The 17,952-nt window shown below is 41.9% G+C and overlaps 1 protein-coding gene across 4 annotated transcripts in view; it reads right to left on the reverse strand.

The window, feature by feature from the left end:
* Positions 1-11,116: 11,116 nt before the first annotated feature.
* LOC144691371 (polycomb protein SCMH1) overlaps positions 11,117-17,952 on the reverse strand; it is a 166,526-nt gene continuing 159,690 nt past the window's right edge. For all 4 annotated transcript variants that reach the window (XM_078559409.1, XM_078559408.1, XM_078559407.1 and 1 more), the window contains 2 exons: positions 12,755-12,918; positions 11,117-12,621 (listed from right to left, as the gene is read on the reverse strand). In XM_078559409.1, coding sequence (XP_078415535.1) covers positions 12,496-12,621; positions 12,755-12,918 — 290 coding nt within the window. In that variant the 3' untranslated portion in view covers positions 11,117-12,495. The remainder of the gene's footprint in view (positions 12,622-12,754; positions 12,919-17,952) is intronic.

Consider the following 17,952-nt stretch of genomic DNA (forward strand, 5'->3'; position numbering starts at 1 on the left):
TGCTGCCATCAGACAGGCAGGAGTCAAAGATTCTCAAATGTAATGTGAAGATCTATGGAGTCTCCTCACTATATAATCCTCCACGAGGATTTAATTGTCATAATCCTCCATGAATCTAGCTTGCCTCGTCTGGCCAGCACGACGGCCTCATCACTGTAACCCGCGCCTTCGAGGACCTTTTCACCCTTATCCACATTGATATTCTCCTCATTGGAGGAGACGTGCAGCATCTCCTCAGCCAGGTCCTCTCCCAGTTGCAGTGCCAGGTTGTGAAGGGTGCAGCAGGCAACAACGATGTATGACCGGCCAGTTACCTGGACGTACGCAGTCTTTGGCAACAGTGGTTCTCGGTCATCAGCACGAATGACAAGAGCTGTTTGTAGACCCTGGGTCTAGCTATGTCACCAGGCTCATGCTCCTGATCTACTCCTCCTGCAGGATGAAAGAGAGAGGTGCATGGGTTAGCATGGGTGTACTAAGAACCGCTCTTAGTTAAGACTGAAGGCCCCTCAATGCATCCCAGGGAGTGCAGGCCACCAGTTGGATGGCCAGAGTTTGGTGCACTACATGGCTGCCTGAAACCCCACCCACCTCCGCCCCACTCCACCTGACCGATTGGCAGCAGCTTTGCCCATTGGACTGCAGACTGTGCTCTCAGCTCAGGCACAGGCATTCTCCTAACCCGCACTGCAGGGCTGCACTGTCAGCTTGAACCATGGGGTAGACAGGTCCAAACTGGGATGATGACCGGGATGATGACATCACAAGGGGCTGTGATCACCTCCAGCAGTGACTGCTCCATGGCCAGATTTAGCAAGGAGATTGTACAACGTGGCCAATTGTCCAACTGTTCTGCAGTCCTCCAAAACGCTCATTAGTTTGCAGTCTGTGCCCGAGGGGTGAAAAATTCTGGAACACTTGGTGGCAGTTTCAGGCCCTGTGTTGCTTGAGTGGGCAGATAAGCTAGAGGCCCGACTCCAAACAAGTCAATATGACTGCGCCTGAAGTGCCTCAGCTGCAGAAGAATGGTCACTTTATACAAGGGTTTCTCTCATGTTTGGCCGCTTCCCTCCCCACACCCAGCACATGCTTGTGCACTACCATCTGACCGTTCTACCTTCCCCCCAACAACTCGCATCAGACTGTGCTGCCTTCTCCCCCTGACTCACCCCAACTGCAGTGCAGCCCTTGCACCGCACTGTCAGCCAGCCTGACAGCGACTTGCCTGTGCCCTCACCTGAATACGCGACGCCTCAACTTTGAAGTCGAACGAGCGACCCTTGTGAGCACTGCACAATATTTGCGTGCACTCACCTCAGCGTTCCCCTCGAAGTTCAGCTCGCCAGGTGCACACCTCTTAAACGCTGTTGTGAACCACGTTGGCGTGCAATCACGCTGATGTGCCCAGATGATCCAGCAAGGGGGGAATCATTCCGGTGGGCGGGGATTATAATTATATGCAGATGTATTAAAATAGCCTTCCCGACATCCAGCAGCAGGAAACATGGCCCGCCTTTGACAGGTGGAATGGATGATCGCAAACGATGTTGGGAAACCGATTTTTGGCCTTCCAGCCATATCGTCCACCCGTGCCCGCCAAGACGCCCGACACCAACAGGGATCGAAAATTCCGGCCACAGTCTCCTCATTCTTCCTACCAAAATGAATCACTTCACACTTCTGGCCATATTATCTGTTTTGTCTGGTAGAGTTGATTGAGAGGTAATTGGCGAAAGAACCAGAGGAAAGATGAGACGGTGTCTTTTTGCAGGAAGTAATGATCTGAAATGCACTGCAGGGTGGTGGGAGTTGATTCAATAGTAACTTTGAGGAGGGAATTGGATATATATATATATATATATACTTGAAAAGGAAAAATTTGCAGGGCCATGGGCTGAATGATTCTAATACATTGTTTCTTTGAGGAAAGAAATCATTTCAACTCCTTATTTGCATTAGTGCTGTGGGCAGTCCCTGCAGTTTAAATCCCAGTAATCCGCTGTTATCCAAGTGTGGCTGTAAGTACTCTGGCAGTGAAATCACAGTACAGTGCTGTTAAGATACTCAATGAGATAAAATGTCACATTGTTGTCGTGAAACCAGGTGAACAAAATGCACAATTAATTAAAAATATTACCATAGATAGATAAGACAGGAACAGAAAACACTTCCAAATCAATAAGTATTTGTTTATAGAAAGGTTTTCTTTGAGCCTAGAGGTTTATTTCAAAGATTAGTAGATAGTTCAAATCCCTGATTGCGTTCATTTAAATGTCTTTCTTGGTTTTCGAAACAGGTTTGCCTTTAAGCAAAATTTAACAGAGGAAATAACAGGCAACTACTAAACATTTTATTTATAGACTGTAGGAATTGTTACAAGTTTTTACATTTCACATCTCTGAACCTTTAATAGTGAACTTTGCTATAACTACAGTTGGATGTCAGCCTTGGCTGAGTCAGAAGATGGTGGATCCATCACACTCCAGAGACTTCAGCACATAATCTCACACCCCAATGCAGTACTGAAGGAGAGAGGTGCCATCTCTTACATGAGATCTTAAACTAAGTGTCCCTCTCAGGTGGATATAAAATATTCCAGGGTACTATTCAACAAGAGTCGGGTAAATCTCCCAATGTCCTGGCCAATATTTATCCCTCAACCAACATCATTAAATGTTCTGTATTTTTGGACCTTGCTGTGTGCCTGCCATTATTTTCTATGTTACAACAGCGACTGGATCTCAAAGCTACTTTATTGGCTGTAAAGCACTTTGGGACATCCTGGGGTCATGAAAGGCACCATATCAAATATTTTTTCTTTCTTTTACAGGTATGTAAAATACAGAATCAAACTTTAGAAAGATAGTACAGATCCATAACCTTACCAAATGATATTGAGATTCACTGACATTTTAACAGAGAAAAGAAGCAACATTTAGAGTATAAGATTGGTCCATTAGTAAAGTGTTCAGATAACAAATGATATCCATGATTCCTTTGTTTATAGTTATAGTTATCTGGGAGATGGTGGAACACATGGATAAAGCCTGCTGCTCTTACACTATTTTGTGTGTGAAAGTGTAAGTGATATTTACTTGCATCTCCCATATGAGTGAGAGGAGGAATCTTATAAAAGCACATGACAGAAGAGAGTCACAAGGCCATACCTCTAATCAATATAATTTTTGCCAATTTTATATATTTAACAAAATTACCTTTCTGGTTCCTTAGCACAGAAGCAGCCAAGGGACTGAGCAGAAAGGAGATCTCCTTCACCATGTGACGAGTGGTGTGCCACAGGGATCAGTGCTGGGGCCTCAACTTTTTACAATTTATATAAATGACTTGGATGAAGGGACCAAAATATGCTTGTTAATTTTGCTGATGACACAAAGATAGGTAGGAAAGTAAGATGCGAAGAGGACACAAGGAGGTGACAAAGGGATATAGATAGGTTAGGTGAGTGGACAAAGGTCTGGCAGATGGAGTATAATATGGGAAAATGTGAAATTGTCCATTTTGGCGGGAGAAATAAAAAAGAAACATTATCTAAATGGTGAGCCATTGCAGAGCTCTGAGATGCAGAGGGATCTATGTGTCCTAGTACATGAATCACAAAAGGTTACTATGAAGGTGCAGTAAGCAATTAGCAAAGCTAATATAATGTTAAAGTTTATTGTGAGGGAATTAAATACAAAAGTAGGGAGGTTATGTTTCATTATATTATGATCACCATTACTATTAAGGTGTGATCGAGAACAGTTTCACTAGAAATGTCACAGCACATTGTGGTAAATACACTGTGAGAACAAGAATGATCTGGCATAGAGTCCCTAAAAATTCCTGATTTCAAATATGCTGTCAACAAAGGCTGACTTTTTCCTCTTGGAAAGGTAGGAAAGAATTCAACTGGATTTATCTCTTCCACATCCCCATTGTACAGGGCATTGGTGAGACCACATCTGGAATACTGTGTACAGTATTGGTCTCCTTATTTAAGGATGTAAATGCATTGGAAACAGTTCAGAGAAGGTTTACAAGACATACTTGGAATGGACGGGTTGTCTTAAGAGGAAAGGTTAGACATGCTAGGCTTGTATCCATTGGAGTTTAGAAGAGTAAGATGTGACTTAATTGAAATATATAACATGCTGAGGGATCTTGACAGGGTGGATGTTGAGAGGATGCCTCCTCTTGTGGGGTCACTGTTTAAAAATAAGGGGTCGCCCATTTAATACAGAGATGAAGAGAAATTTTATGTCTCAGAGGGCCGGATTGTTTGGAACTCTTTCCGTCAAAAGGCAGTGGAAGCAGAGTCTTTGAATATTTTTAAGGCAGAGGTAAATAGATTCTTGATAAGCAAGGGGGTGAAAGGTTATAGGGCATAGGTGGGAATGTGGAGTTGAGGTTACAATCAGATCAGGAAAGATCTTATTAAATGGCGGAGCAGGCTCGAGGGGTCCGCTCCGAATTTGTATGTTCATAATATACTAGGAAGCCATTCATGGGGATGTGGATGAAATAAATCCAGTTGAATTCTTCCCTACCTTTCTAAGAGGAAACAGTCAGTTTTTGTTGACAGCATATTTGAAATCAACAATTTTTAGGGACTCTATGCCAAATCATTCTTGTTCTCAAATACAGTGTATTTACCACAATGTGCTGTGACATTTCTAGTGAAACTATTCTCGATCGGACCTTAATAGTAATGGTGATCATAATATAATTATGTTTAAAGTAGTTATGAAAGGGACAAAGAAAGATCAATGGCAAAAAATACACAACCAAAAGAGGGGCAATTTTAGTGATTTGAGAGGGGGTCTAGCACAGATGGGCTGGAAAAAAGATTAGTGAGGAAAATAAATGAGTAATGCAGACCTTCAAGGTGGAGATAGTTTGAGTACATGCCAAGTATATTCCCATTAGGAGGACAAATGAGTCATCCAGTGCTAGAGTTCTCTGATGACAGAGAAAACAAAGTTAAAATAAAATGGAAAAAGGAGCTTTATGACAAATATCAGGTACAGAATACAATTGTAAACCTAGCAGAATACATGGAGTGCAGGGGAAAGTGAAAAGGGATATAAGGAGGGCAAGAAGGGAGTAGGAGAAAATATTAGTGGTAACATAATGAGGAACCCAAAAACCTTTTATAAAAATATAAAAAGTAAATGGCCGGGCTGTTTAAGGATAGAAAAGAAAATCTTCTTGAGGAGATAGAGGGCATGACTGAAGAACTGAATGAGTACTTTGTATTTGTCTTCACAAAGGAAGAAATTGAAAGTAATGCCAGAGTAGGGAAGGGGTGAGTAGAAATGTTGAATAGAATAAAATAGATCAAAAGAAGATGCTAAATGGGTTGGCAACGCTGTAAGTTAACAAGCCACCTAGTCCAAATAGTATGCATCCTAGGTTGCTGAGGTAAACTAGGATAGGGATAGCAGAAGCTCTGATCACAATCTTTCAATCCTCCTCGGATATTGGAGTGATGCCGGAAAACCGGAGGTTTGCAAATACTACATTCCTGTTCAAAAAAGGGGGAAAGGGATAAACCTAGGAACTACAGGCTAAATCTAACTTCAGTGATGGGAATCATTGTCTATTGTCAAGGGGAAAAGTAATTCTCACACAGAGAAGCATGGGTTAAGGGAGAGTCAGCATGGATTTGTTAAGGACAAATCATGCTTGACCAACTTGATTGAATTCTTTAATGGAATAACAAAGTTTTTATAAAGGTAGTGTAGTAGATGTATTTATGGATTTTCAAAAGGCTTTTATAAAGTATCTCATAACAAACTTATTCAGAAAATAGAAGCACATGGTATTATAGGTGGCGTGATATCTTGGGTACAAGAATGGCTAAGTGATAGGCAGAGAGTAACGGTGAACAGATGTTTTCTGACTTTCTTTTATTCACTTACGGGATGTGGGCTTTGCTGGCTAGGCCAGCATCCCTAATTGCCATTGAGAAGTATGCAGTGGGGTCTCCTAGGGTCGGTATTGGGACTATTGCTTTTCTTGTATGACAGATCTGCTAGATTTGGGTATAGGGAACACAATATACAAGTTTATGGACAATACAAAACTTAGCAACATAAATAATGAGCAGGTTATTAAAAAAACTTCACGAGGACATAAACTAGTGAAATGCACAGACAATTGGTAGCTGCAATTTAATGTGGATATGTATGAAATAATAATGGACTTTGGGAGAAACAACATGCAGAGGAAGTATAATCTAAATGGTACTATTTTGAAGGTGGAGAGATGTGGGGGTGCATATTTGTAAATATTTCAACGTTAGGCAAGTTAAGAAGGCAGTTAAGAAAGTTTATGGCATACTTAGCTTTGTAAATACAAATCAAGGAAGCTATGCTAAACTTTTACAAATCTCTGATTAGGCCTCATTGAAGAATTATACACAATGCTCAAACTGAGGCCTAACCAATGTTCATAAACGTTTAGCATAATTTCCTAGTTTTTGTGCTATAGTCCTCTATTAATAAAACCAAAGATCCCACATGCTTTTTTAACAGCCTTCCCAACTTATCCTGTCACCCTCAAAGGTTTGTGTGTATACACCCCGAGATTCTTGCACAATTTGAAATTTGTACCATTTAGTTCATATTGCCTCTCCTCATTCTTCCTCCCAAAATGTACCACTCCATTTCTCTGCGTTAAACTTGATCTGCCATGTGGCTGCCCATTTCCCCAGTCCATCTGTGTCTGATACTATCTACCTCATGGTTAACTACATTTCCAGGTTTCGTACCATCTGCAAACTTCAAAATTGTGTCCTGTATACCCAAGTCCAGGTCATTAATGTATGTCAAAAAGAGTAGTGGTCCTAATACCAACCTCTGGGAAACATGACTGAAATACTTCTCTCCAGTCTGAAAAGCAATTGTTTACCATTAATGCGTTATTAAGGCCAGGACCACTATGGCACTTCCTTTACCATTACTTCAGTAAAGTCATCTGCTTACTGTGACCATCTTAGAGCTATTTTTAATTGCTACCCACAGCTTAAGGTTTTATATGTTGTGATTGATTATTTACAAAGAATTTAGAACATAGAAACAGGGCATTCGGCCCAAATGGTCAAGGCTACTATTTACAGAATCACAGAATTTTAACATCCCATCGTGTCTGCACCAGCTCTCCAAATGAGCATTATGACCTAATGCCATTGCCCTGCCTTTTCCTCGTACCCCAGCATTTATCCTACATACAAGCCTGCTGCAACTCTCATTATCTCTGCCCTCCCCTGTATAACCTATTTCCTTCTCCCTCAATTCTTCTTAAAGTTTCCCCTTAAATGCATCAATGCAATGTGCTTCAACCACACCGTGTGGCAGTGTTCCACTTTTTCTAAACATTCAGTCCATCACCCCTTCTTAATTTTAAATATCTTTCTTATGACTCATCTTAGTCTCTTTTCCAGAGAAAGAAGTCCCATCCTGCTCACACATTGCATCCTCTCAATCCTAGTAACATCTTTGTACTGTAAATCTTTTCTGTACTTTCTCCAGTGCTTCATTTTTTTTTTGTCATATGGAGACTAGAACTGCACACAGTATTCCAAGTGTGGTCTAGCCAGGGATTTAAAATTACTTCACTGCTTTTGTATTCTATTCCTTAGAAATGAATGCCAGTATTTTCTCCTCATTCTTTATGGCCTTATCAATTTGTACTACTACCTGCAATTTACATTTCTACATTCTGTTTGCTCCTCCACCCCATTAAATTTCTTACCTTCCAAGGGCTAACTGACCTCCTTATTCATCCTCCAAAAATGAGCTACCTCAAACTTGGCTAGCCTGTTTATGTCTTTCTGTATTTTGGCACAATTCTCTGCACTGTTCCTCACGCCCACACAGTCCACCGCCCCCCGCCCCCCTCCCCAACCAACACCACCAATCTGGTATCTCTGTGAATTTTGACATACATCCAGTTGAATTCAAATCATTTATTCATATGTTCAGCAATCATGGTCCAGCATGAATCCTTACAGGACACCACTTCCCACTTTGTGTTAGTCAAAGAAACTTCCCTTAACTCATAGCCAACATTTACTGATTTGAATGAAGGCAAATCAAATTTCTGGGTGGTGGGTGAAGTAAAAAAGAAATCTTAACACATGATAAAAACTTACCTTACACAGCAAATAGACAGTAAGCTGTTGCAACCATTAGGATACAAATATTAATACAAGTAATGCAAAAGAAAAACACCCCAAAGCAGTGCACAGTAAAGGACAAAGAAGATGGCTACCAAGTCAGGGAGTGATTAGGGAGGGTAGAGGTCAGGGAGGAATTCCAACAAATCGGATCCAGCTTTGGAGTGAAGGGAGGGAGTTGCACAAAAAGTTAGAATCAGAGGAACAGGGAAAATTAGCGATTGACAAGATTATATAGATACAGTGAGGCAACAGCATGCAGTGATTTAAAGACAAGGATTTTAAATCTAATACTTTGGAGCAATGGGAAGTCAAAGTAGGTCAACAAAAATATGGTTGATGTACAGAGGTGATTGACAATTAGATTGTTTTGGGGCAGGACAAGTATTGGAGTTTTGGTCAAGTAGTGGAGGATGGATGGCAAGGCAGTAAGCAGTAAGCTTGGAATAATCAGGTGTGGAGGTGAGAAAGATGAGTATGTGTTTCAATGACAATGAGGTTGAGACAAGCAGTGCCACAGAACTGGAAGTTGTCTTTATGATGGAAAGGATATAGCATTTTCAAACTGAGCTATGTACACTAAGATCATGAATGGTCTGGTTCAATCTGCAACTTGAGGGGAACTTGCAGCAGTGATTTTACAATATTGTTAATGTTTTTGGCAATGAGATTGCAGGAGATGTGGTTGAAGTAAATTTGATAGGTAGCTGTTGCCCATCTTGTAGATTTGATGCAATGCAGCCACAAATTGTTGGTGATTAAAGGGGTCAATGCTGAGTTTGATAGTAACTTCACTAATCAAGCATGCTGTGTGTCAAGATGGTTTCTAGTTTATCGTTGCAGTTGCAACCAGACAAGTGATGGATATTCCATCACAAACCAGACTTGTGCCTTGCAGGTGGCAAAGAGGTTTTGAGGGGTCAGAAACAGAGCCACAGCATTCAGCCTCTGCCCTTGTAGCCAGTATTGACATGACTAGGTAAGCTTGTGGCCAATGGTGACACTCAAGATTTCAGAAAGCTTGATGTATACATGAGGGAGTTGGATTGGTTGAGAAGAGGTAAATACTGTGTGATGTGCCTGATTAGGAGTATGCAATGCTGCCATAGACCAGTTAGGTTGAATGACTTGCTTTTATGCTGTAGTCCATAAGGCGGTAGTTGACAATGACAGTATCGCTGCAGGTCAGGGAAGACTAGATTCTTCTTGTTGGAGATGATCAAAGTTTACCTGCCACTTATCAGACCAAGCTTGCCTATTGTCTGGACTTTGCTGTGGGCTGTATTAGCTGGTTTATGAGGGAAGTTGTGAAGATTTAAATACTGGAATCATCAAACAACAATTCCACTCTTTACTACAACAGGACAGTCATTGATGAAGCAAATGAAGATCAATGGGCCACGGTTGCTGCCTTGAAAAACTCTGCAGCAATGTTATGAAGCTTTGATGGTTGGTCTCCTACTTGACAATTTTCTTGTGGATCAGCCATCACTCTAGCCTCTGGATGTGGTTGTAGGAGTGGAGGGAGGCAGGGAGAAAGGGGCACGGGCTGGTGGTTTGCTTGATCCAAGTTTTGTTAGGGCTACTTGGTGTCTTACTCAGATGAATGTTCATTGATGTTGAGGGCAATATTTCTCACCTCTCTGCTGTCATTACGCTCCTCGATCTTTGCCTGATCGGGGCTGGATGAGGTCTGAAGCCAGGTAATTCTGGCATAACCTGAACTAACATCAGAATTATTGATGAGTAGGCACCACTCGATGGGTTTATTGATTTTTATTGCTAATGATTAACAAAAGCTGTTTAGGCCCATATTTAATTCAATTTGCCCTTTTCGTTGAGCAGAGAGTATAACTGGATGATACCTTGTTTGCTAGTATCAAAGTTGAACTAGAATTGCTTGACTAGGGGAAGAGAGCAGTTAACATTCTTTCACCAGCACAAACATGATGTATATCAATCCATTACTTGCGTGTACATCTTCAGCACTGCAGCTAGAATGTTACCAGAGCCTATAGCTTTTTGTTGTCCAGTGCTTGCGCTACTTTAAATCATGTGGAGTGAACTAAATTTTCTGGACAATGACATCTATGATGTTCATAACCTTCAGAGGAGGCCCAGGAGAATTATTCACTCAGGATTTTTTGGCTTAAGATGTTGGCAAGCACTTCAGCCTTATTTCTTCTGCTGCTGTGTTCTGGACTCCACCATGGTTAAGCCTAGAGATATGCATGCTGTCTTCTTCATAATTTACTTCATTGTCCACCACCACCCTTGATTAGATGTGGTAGGTCTACAGAGCTTTTCCACTATCAGTTGATTGTGGGACCATTTAGTGCAGTCCATAAGCTTGGTGCTTTGGGTGTTGAGCACAATGGTGGAGTCACTTATTTTGAGATCAGCAAACATGACTTTGGAGAACTGCCACCATTTTGCTCCTAGGAACCTACTATCACCCATCTTGGCTCCAGGTTTTGGCCTGCAAGTTTGTACAGTTCATTGATTGACCTTTGGACTAGGTGAGTCAGCATTTCCCAGTTGCCTTTCTGGGCAAATTGTTAACTTGATTTCCTCAATACTCCCAACCAAATCTAACTCTGCTCCGGTTAAGGATATCTATGATGTAGCTTCAATAGGTTGACACCTCATCCCAAAATATGCCTAATACTGCTCCTGACACATTCCTTTATATTCCCCATTGAAGCAAGATTGGTCTCCAAGCTTGATAGTGACAGGGAATGAGTTATCTTCCAGGGCACAAGATTAGAGATTGTAATTATATCTAATTCTGCAGCTGTTGATACAGTGGTATGTTTAATAGATGCCTAGTTTCAGGCAGCTGTATATATTTTTAATCTGTCACATTCAGCATAGCGCTCATGCTATTCTATTTGTCAGACGTATAAATTGCCAGAGATAGAAAATCACAAGACTGAAAACAGACCAAGATCATTTATTTCTTGCCGAGATGCTGTATTATGTACAGTGCTTTGACTATTGCTCATTATATTAGAATTGCAATAGAGAAATGTGCAGTTAACACCAAGAATGGGACTGTTCATAAACACTGATGAGACGATGGTATTTAAATTATAACACGACTACACTTGAAGTATCATACATAAGTTTATATAACTACCAAATGTTTATTAACCATTATGCATAAAACATTTTTTCCATAAGTATGTCATTACCTATGCAAAAAATAGTTTTCTTACTAAGAGGGAGAGTTACCTTGTATAAAAAGGAAACCAGCAACAAAATAAAATCTCTACTTTCCCAGACTACATACTTATGTAAAATAGTCATTTCTTCCGATTAACATACTTATTTATGAAATACATTCAGACTGTTACTGGCTAGTAGATATTACATTCTTGTCCCTGATTTAATTTTTTTCACAGGCACAGATAGTAACACAGCTTACTATCAGTATGTTAGGTCTCACAGTGTAAAAAACATGGCTAGTTGACTATACATTATCAGTCAACAAATTACAAAAAAATAAAATTGAGGGTAAGAACGTAGTATAAATGTACAAACAGTAAAGGTCTTTAAGATAACCTGCCAAAACATTGTGCTGGTCTAGTTTTCAATTACTGCATAACAGTGTAAACCACTGCCTGATCCCTTCAAGGGTGACAGTATTAGCCTGGTTGATCATATGACAAAAATCATACGTACAAGATTGATTGCTCCACTGGAGCATAGGAAGAGCCAGGTAAGAATAGTCACAGGGTTTGCTGAGGCAAGAATACCTGTTCACTCAAAAAATCCTTCTAGTAATCTAGAAGCTTTGCATAAACATTTCAGTACAGTAAAATCCTGATGCAGATATCCTTTGGATTTTAGCTATTTTGGTACCAGGAGACTAAAAGCAGTTATGGATTAACAGAAACCTGCGAATGGAACACTGTAACACTACTGCATTTTAACACCAGAAAGATAAAAATGAAAGGTACGTATCCTGTGTTTAACAGCAGACTCAACTGTGTCAAAAGGTTAACAAAAGCATGTACAGAAACACCATAAATGCATAATATTCAGCATTTCTGCACCCTTGTTATTTGAAGTACAAAAAAAATGAAACTTACACATACATCCTTTGACACTGATTAAAATACAGACCCATTTCAAATACTACATTGCAGGATGAAACTGTACATTTTTCTTGGTTTAAAAGTCATATTAAATAGCAATACAACCACTCCTCTTCAAGAGAAATCCTAAAATTATTTCACATAACAAAGAGGATTTCAGTGGCTTTCAGGATCAAAATTTCCATCAGTTGATGAAAGAGAAAATATTATCTTCTGTTAGTATTTTCCATGCTTCAATCTCTCAATGTGATAACAAAGCTTCAAAGCTGGGCCCAACTTCAGCCCCATGTATTTCATTATCATGTCACTTCGCAGTAAAAGTAATGCCTTCCCATCAATTTCCTGTAATATACCATAATACAAATGGTAAAGCATTAAATTATGTTTAGACAACACAGGTTCTAGCCCGAATGCAAGGCTGACTTAAACACACGGGCTTCAAAAAGATCTCCAAGTAGCTCTGAAAAATACTTACATGTTTTCTGAAGAGATCTGCATGTGGTGCTAAAGCCTGGGGATCTGCTTCCCTAACAAACTTCATGACTTCTTCAATAGACCAAGTGGAAGGATCTTTGCTACTAGTTCTTGGGGATTCACGTTCTGTCGAATGAAGGTCAGGTCCAGTAGTAGAACTTGCAGCTAAATCAAAAAGGTTTAACATGAACACGAGTCTAAACATTTTTACTATGGATAACATTCAATTCAGCTGGCTTTTGAGTCAAAAAAAAAAATTCACCTATGTGGATGCTTTTGTGACCCTTTATGATAACATGCAAAATTTAATTTCAACTTCTCAAAGCATTTAATTTTTTGAAGTACTCAGTACAATTGCAGTCATTGACCATTTTCTACTGATTTTTGGTTCACCCAGCAGTTTAAATTGAGCTGTGATGGCACAAGAGTCAACATAGTATTCAATCATTTCACTAAAATGTTATTTCAGAAATATGCTGTCCTTATAGTACTTTGACTTTGTGAAAAGAAACATTTGAAAGTGCTACTCTATTTTCCACAGGCCGGCACGGAACCAAGAATGGAAGCCACAAAGTATTGGATGCACATCATCTAATGTCATTTCATTGTGCTGGTTTTAAAAAAAAAACCTGAACTCCAAAGGACATCACATCACAATTTTACAACATTGAAATTATATTTGAACCATCCCAAATTTTGAATGGCTGCTAGATTAAAAATAATGAAGTTGAACTAAAATTCTGATTGCCCATAAGACATAGGAGCAGAAGTAGGCCATTTGGCCCATCGAGTCTACTCTGCTGAATGGCAGAGATGATGGCTGATCTGCTAATCCTCAACTTCACTTTCCTGCCTTTCCCCCCATAACCTTCGATTCCCTGACTGATTAAAAATCTGTCTTTCTCAGCCTTGAAAATACTTAACGACCCAGCCTCGACAGCTCTCTGTGGTAATGAATTCCACAAGATTGACTACCCTCTGAGAAGAAGAAATTCCTCCTCATCTCTGTTTTAAATGAGCGACCCCTCACTCTGAGATTATGCCCTCTGGTCCTAGACTCTTCCACAAGAGGAAATAACCTCTCAGCATCTACCCTGTCAAGCCCCCTAAGAATCTTTTATGTTTCAATAAGGTCGCCCCTCATTCTTCTAAACTCCAATGAGTACAGGCCCAACCTACTCAACCTCTCCTCATACTCGGGATCAACCTAGTGAACCTTCTCTGGACTGCCTCCAATGCCAGTATATCTTTCCTTTGATAAGGGGACCAAAACTGTTCACAGTATTCTAGGTGTGGTCCAACTAGTGCCTTGTATAATTTTAGCAAGGCTTCCCTATTTTTATACTCCATTCCCTTTGAAATAAAGGCCAGCATTCCACTTGTATGCTAGCTTTTTAGGATTCATGCACGAGGACCCCAAAATCCCTCTCTGCTGCAGCTTTCTTCAAGTCTTTCTCCATTTAAGTAGTGTTCAGCTCCTCTATTCTTCCTGCCAAAGTGCATAACCTCATTTTCCCACATTATATACCATCTGCCAAGTTTTTGCCCACTCACTTAACCTCTCGATATCCCTCTGTAGACTCTTTGTGTCATCCTCACAACATGCCTTCACATGTATTTTTGTGTCATCCGCAATAGCATATTCATTTCCCTCATATTGTAAATGAGCAGCACTGATCCATGTGGCACTCCACTAGTTACAGGTTGCCATCCCAAAAATTCCCCTTGTATCTCAACTCTGTCTTCTATTAGTTAGCTAATCCTCTATCCATGCTAATATACTACCCCAAACACCATGGGCTCTTATCTTTTTAAGTAGCCTTATAGGCAGTATCTTATCGAACGCCTTTTGGAAATCCAAATATATTACATCTACCTGGTTCCCCTTTATCTATCCTGCTTGTTACCGCCTCAAAGAATGCTAATAAATTTGTCAGGCATGATTTCCCCTTCATGAAGCCATGCTGACTCTGCTTGATTATATTATGCATTTCTAAATGCTCTGCTATTACATCCTTTATAATAGACTCTAACATTTTCCTAATGACAGATGCTAAGCTAACTGGCCTATAGTTATTTGTTTTTTGTCTCCCTCCCTTGAATAAGGGTGTTACATTGGCAGTTTTCCAATCCTCTGGGACTTTTCCAGAATCTAAGGGTTCTTGGAAGATTACTACCAGTGTGTCCACTAACTTTGTAGCTACTTCCTTTAATATCCTAGGATGCAACCCGTCAGGTCCAGGTGACTTATGGGCCTTTAGCCCCTTTAGTTTCCCTAGTGCTTTTTCCCTGTGATAGTTATTGTATTTATTTTCTCCCCTCTTTTTGCCCCATGATTATTTAGGATTTTTGGTATGCTATTAGTGTCTTCTATCATGAAGACTGATGCAAAGTATTTATTCAACTCCTCTGCCATTTCCTGGTTTCCCATTATTATTTCCCCAGCCTCATTCTTTAAGGGGCCTATATTGACTTTGGCCTCTTTTTTATATACTTAAGGAAGCTCTTACTGTCCGTTTTTATCTTTTGTGAACCTTCCCTTCTCCAATCTTCCCTAGATATGGGGGAAGTGCCAGAGGATTGGAGACTGGCAAATGTGACACCCTTTTCAAGAAAAGGTGCAAGGACATTCGTAGTAATTACAAGGCAGTCAATTTAACATTAGTGGTGGGTAAGGGAGAGAGAGGTGCAGACGGTGTTAGTGCCTGGGGCCTGTGCCTTTGGGGGGCCCAGCCTTGGGCAGCACTGCCCCCTTTCTCAAGTGGCTGCCTGCCTGCCCGCCTCAACGTGTTCGCAGTTAAGTGCGCAGTGGGGTCTCTGCTCCGGGATAAAGTTTTGTAATATAAGCAGGTTTGGAGTGAGACCCCAAGTTACAGCAAGATACATTCTGGATGGTGTACTCCACACATGGCCGCGCTGTCTCCCTCCCACGCAGGCCGACTAAAGGACTACAGGGGATCAAGATGGAGCAGTGGGCCAGGGAACCCAGAAGGAAAGGCGGTTGTAACAACAAAGACACCCCGGGCAGCTGGAGTGTTAGACAGGGCCCAGAAGGAGTGTGTCTTGCCACCTTTACATCCATCCCGAACTCTTCCTCAGTGATATTAATCCTCAGACCTCCGGGGCCTGGAGGTGAGTAAGTGCCGGTTGTGAAAGATGTATCAGGACATAGACTGTGTAGTTTAGAGCACCCTGAAATAGAAAGGATATCAAAGTAATAGAAAACGGGCTGTGGTTGTGAGCGTGTGCGGGAGCGGGCGAGTGAGAGCAGTTGTGCGCGAGGGTGGGCGTGTGCGAAAGTGAGTGTCTGGTAGTGGCAGCCAGCATGAGAAAGGGAGCGAGTGTGTGTGTGAGTGAGTGACTGTCGGTGGGGTTTTCCGCATCCGCCCGCCGCAGCGATTTTCCAGTCCCGCCACAAGTCAACGTACTTTTGGCTGGGGCACCGCCTCACACGCAGCGGGTCCCGCCCGTGACGGGGCTGGAAAATCCCAGCCTGAGAGAGTCAGGGTTGTGGGTGTGTGTGTGTGTGCGTGCATGCGTGTGTGCAAGAGAGGAAGTGAGTGTGAGGAGGAGAGCGTGAGAGAGAGTTTGTTTGTGTGTGTGTGTGTGTGTGTGTGTGCGTGTGAGAGAGAGAGTGTGAGTGAGAGAGAGAACAAACTCAGATTGGGAGTGCGCCAGACACACATGCACGCACAAGCTCCTGGGTGCAGGGGGCCTCAGATGCACTTTCCCCTACTCTACGCTATTGTACACCCACCACTCCTCATCCTGCTAGTCAGCTCTGCTGCTTGGCACATTTTAATGGTCATTTTTATTCATTACTCATTTTTTTAATAATCAATTTATTGCTTTGACATTGTTGTTTATGTTTTCTCCATACCTTAACTTTTTTTGTGAAATTTATGTTTAATGTTGTGCCAAACCAGATCTCAGGCAGCTGCTATTGGATTTTTTCTTGAAGGGGAATGAGAGGCTCACAAGAAGTCTGGTAGCTTTTTAAAGGGCTGGCAAAAGAGGTTATTTTTGCTCCAATAGCAATAGGAAGTGTTGGACCTGAAGCGCTGACTATGGGTGGAATTTTCCATTTCCCTTGGCGTCAGGTGTCATGGCGGGCTGCGATTCCAGCCGCCAGACATCAGGAATGGCAGTTTAATACATCTGCGTATCATTATAAGCCCTGCTCGCTGGAACGCTGACGTGTTTCACAAGAGAATTTAAAAGCCGTGCAGCTGGCAAGGTGAACTTCAAGGGAAATTCGGAGGTGAGTGCATATTAACGTTGCGCAGCGCTTGTGAGGGTCGCCTGTTGGACTTCAAGGTTGAGGCGCCACACATTCAGGCGAGGGCACAAGCAAGTACTTTTTCCTGGCTGGCTGACATGCAGTGAAGGGGCAAGGGCTGCACGCAGTGAGGCGAAATGGAGGTGCAAGGGCTGCACTGTGTCTGAGGTAAGTTTGGGGGGGTGAGGGGGGGCAAGGGAACCTAGTCTGTTGGTACTGCACAAACACATGCAGGGTGGGGGGAGGGAAGCAGCCTGCATTAGGGAAACCTTGAATAAGGTGGCCATTCCTCCACAGCCGAGACAGTTCAGGCGTAGCCCCATTGACATGTGTAGAGTTGGGCCTCTAGCTTATCTACCCACTCAAGTAATGCAGAGGCATGTAAATGCCACCAAATGCTTCAGGGTTTTTCACCCCACTCCCCTGGCACAGAATGCAAACTAATGAGCGTTTTAGTGGACTGCAGAACAATTCGATGACTGAGTAAGTTGTACAATCTTCTTGTGAAAGCTGGCCAAGGAGCAGTTAGTCATTGGTGGAAGCGCTCACAGCCCATTGCAATGTCTTCATTCAGGTTTTGACCAGTCTCCCCCATGGTTCAAGCTAACAGCACAGTCTTGCAGTGCGGGTTAGGAGTATGCCTGTGCTTGAGCTGAATGCACAGCATGCAGTCCAATGGGCAAAGCTGCTGCCAATCGGTCAGGTGGGATTTCGGGCAACAGTGCAGCGCACTAAACTCTGGCCATCCAAGTGCTGGCCAGCATTCTCTGGGATGTGTTAAGGGGCCTTCAGATTTAACCGAGAGAGGTTCTTAGTACACCCATGCGTCTCTCTCTCTCTTTCATCTTGCAGGAGGGGTACATCAGGAGCATGGAATCTGGTGACCTAGCTGTATGCTTCATGGCTTACAAGGAGCGGAA

This window comes from Cetorhinus maximus, chromosome 16 (assembly GCF_964194155.1).
Source record: "Cetorhinus maximus chromosome 16, sCetMax3.hap1.1, whole genome shotgun sequence".
In the NCBI taxonomy this organism is placed as follows: Eukaryota; Metazoa; Chordata; class Chondrichthyes; order Lamniformes; family Cetorhinidae; genus Cetorhinus; species Cetorhinus maximus.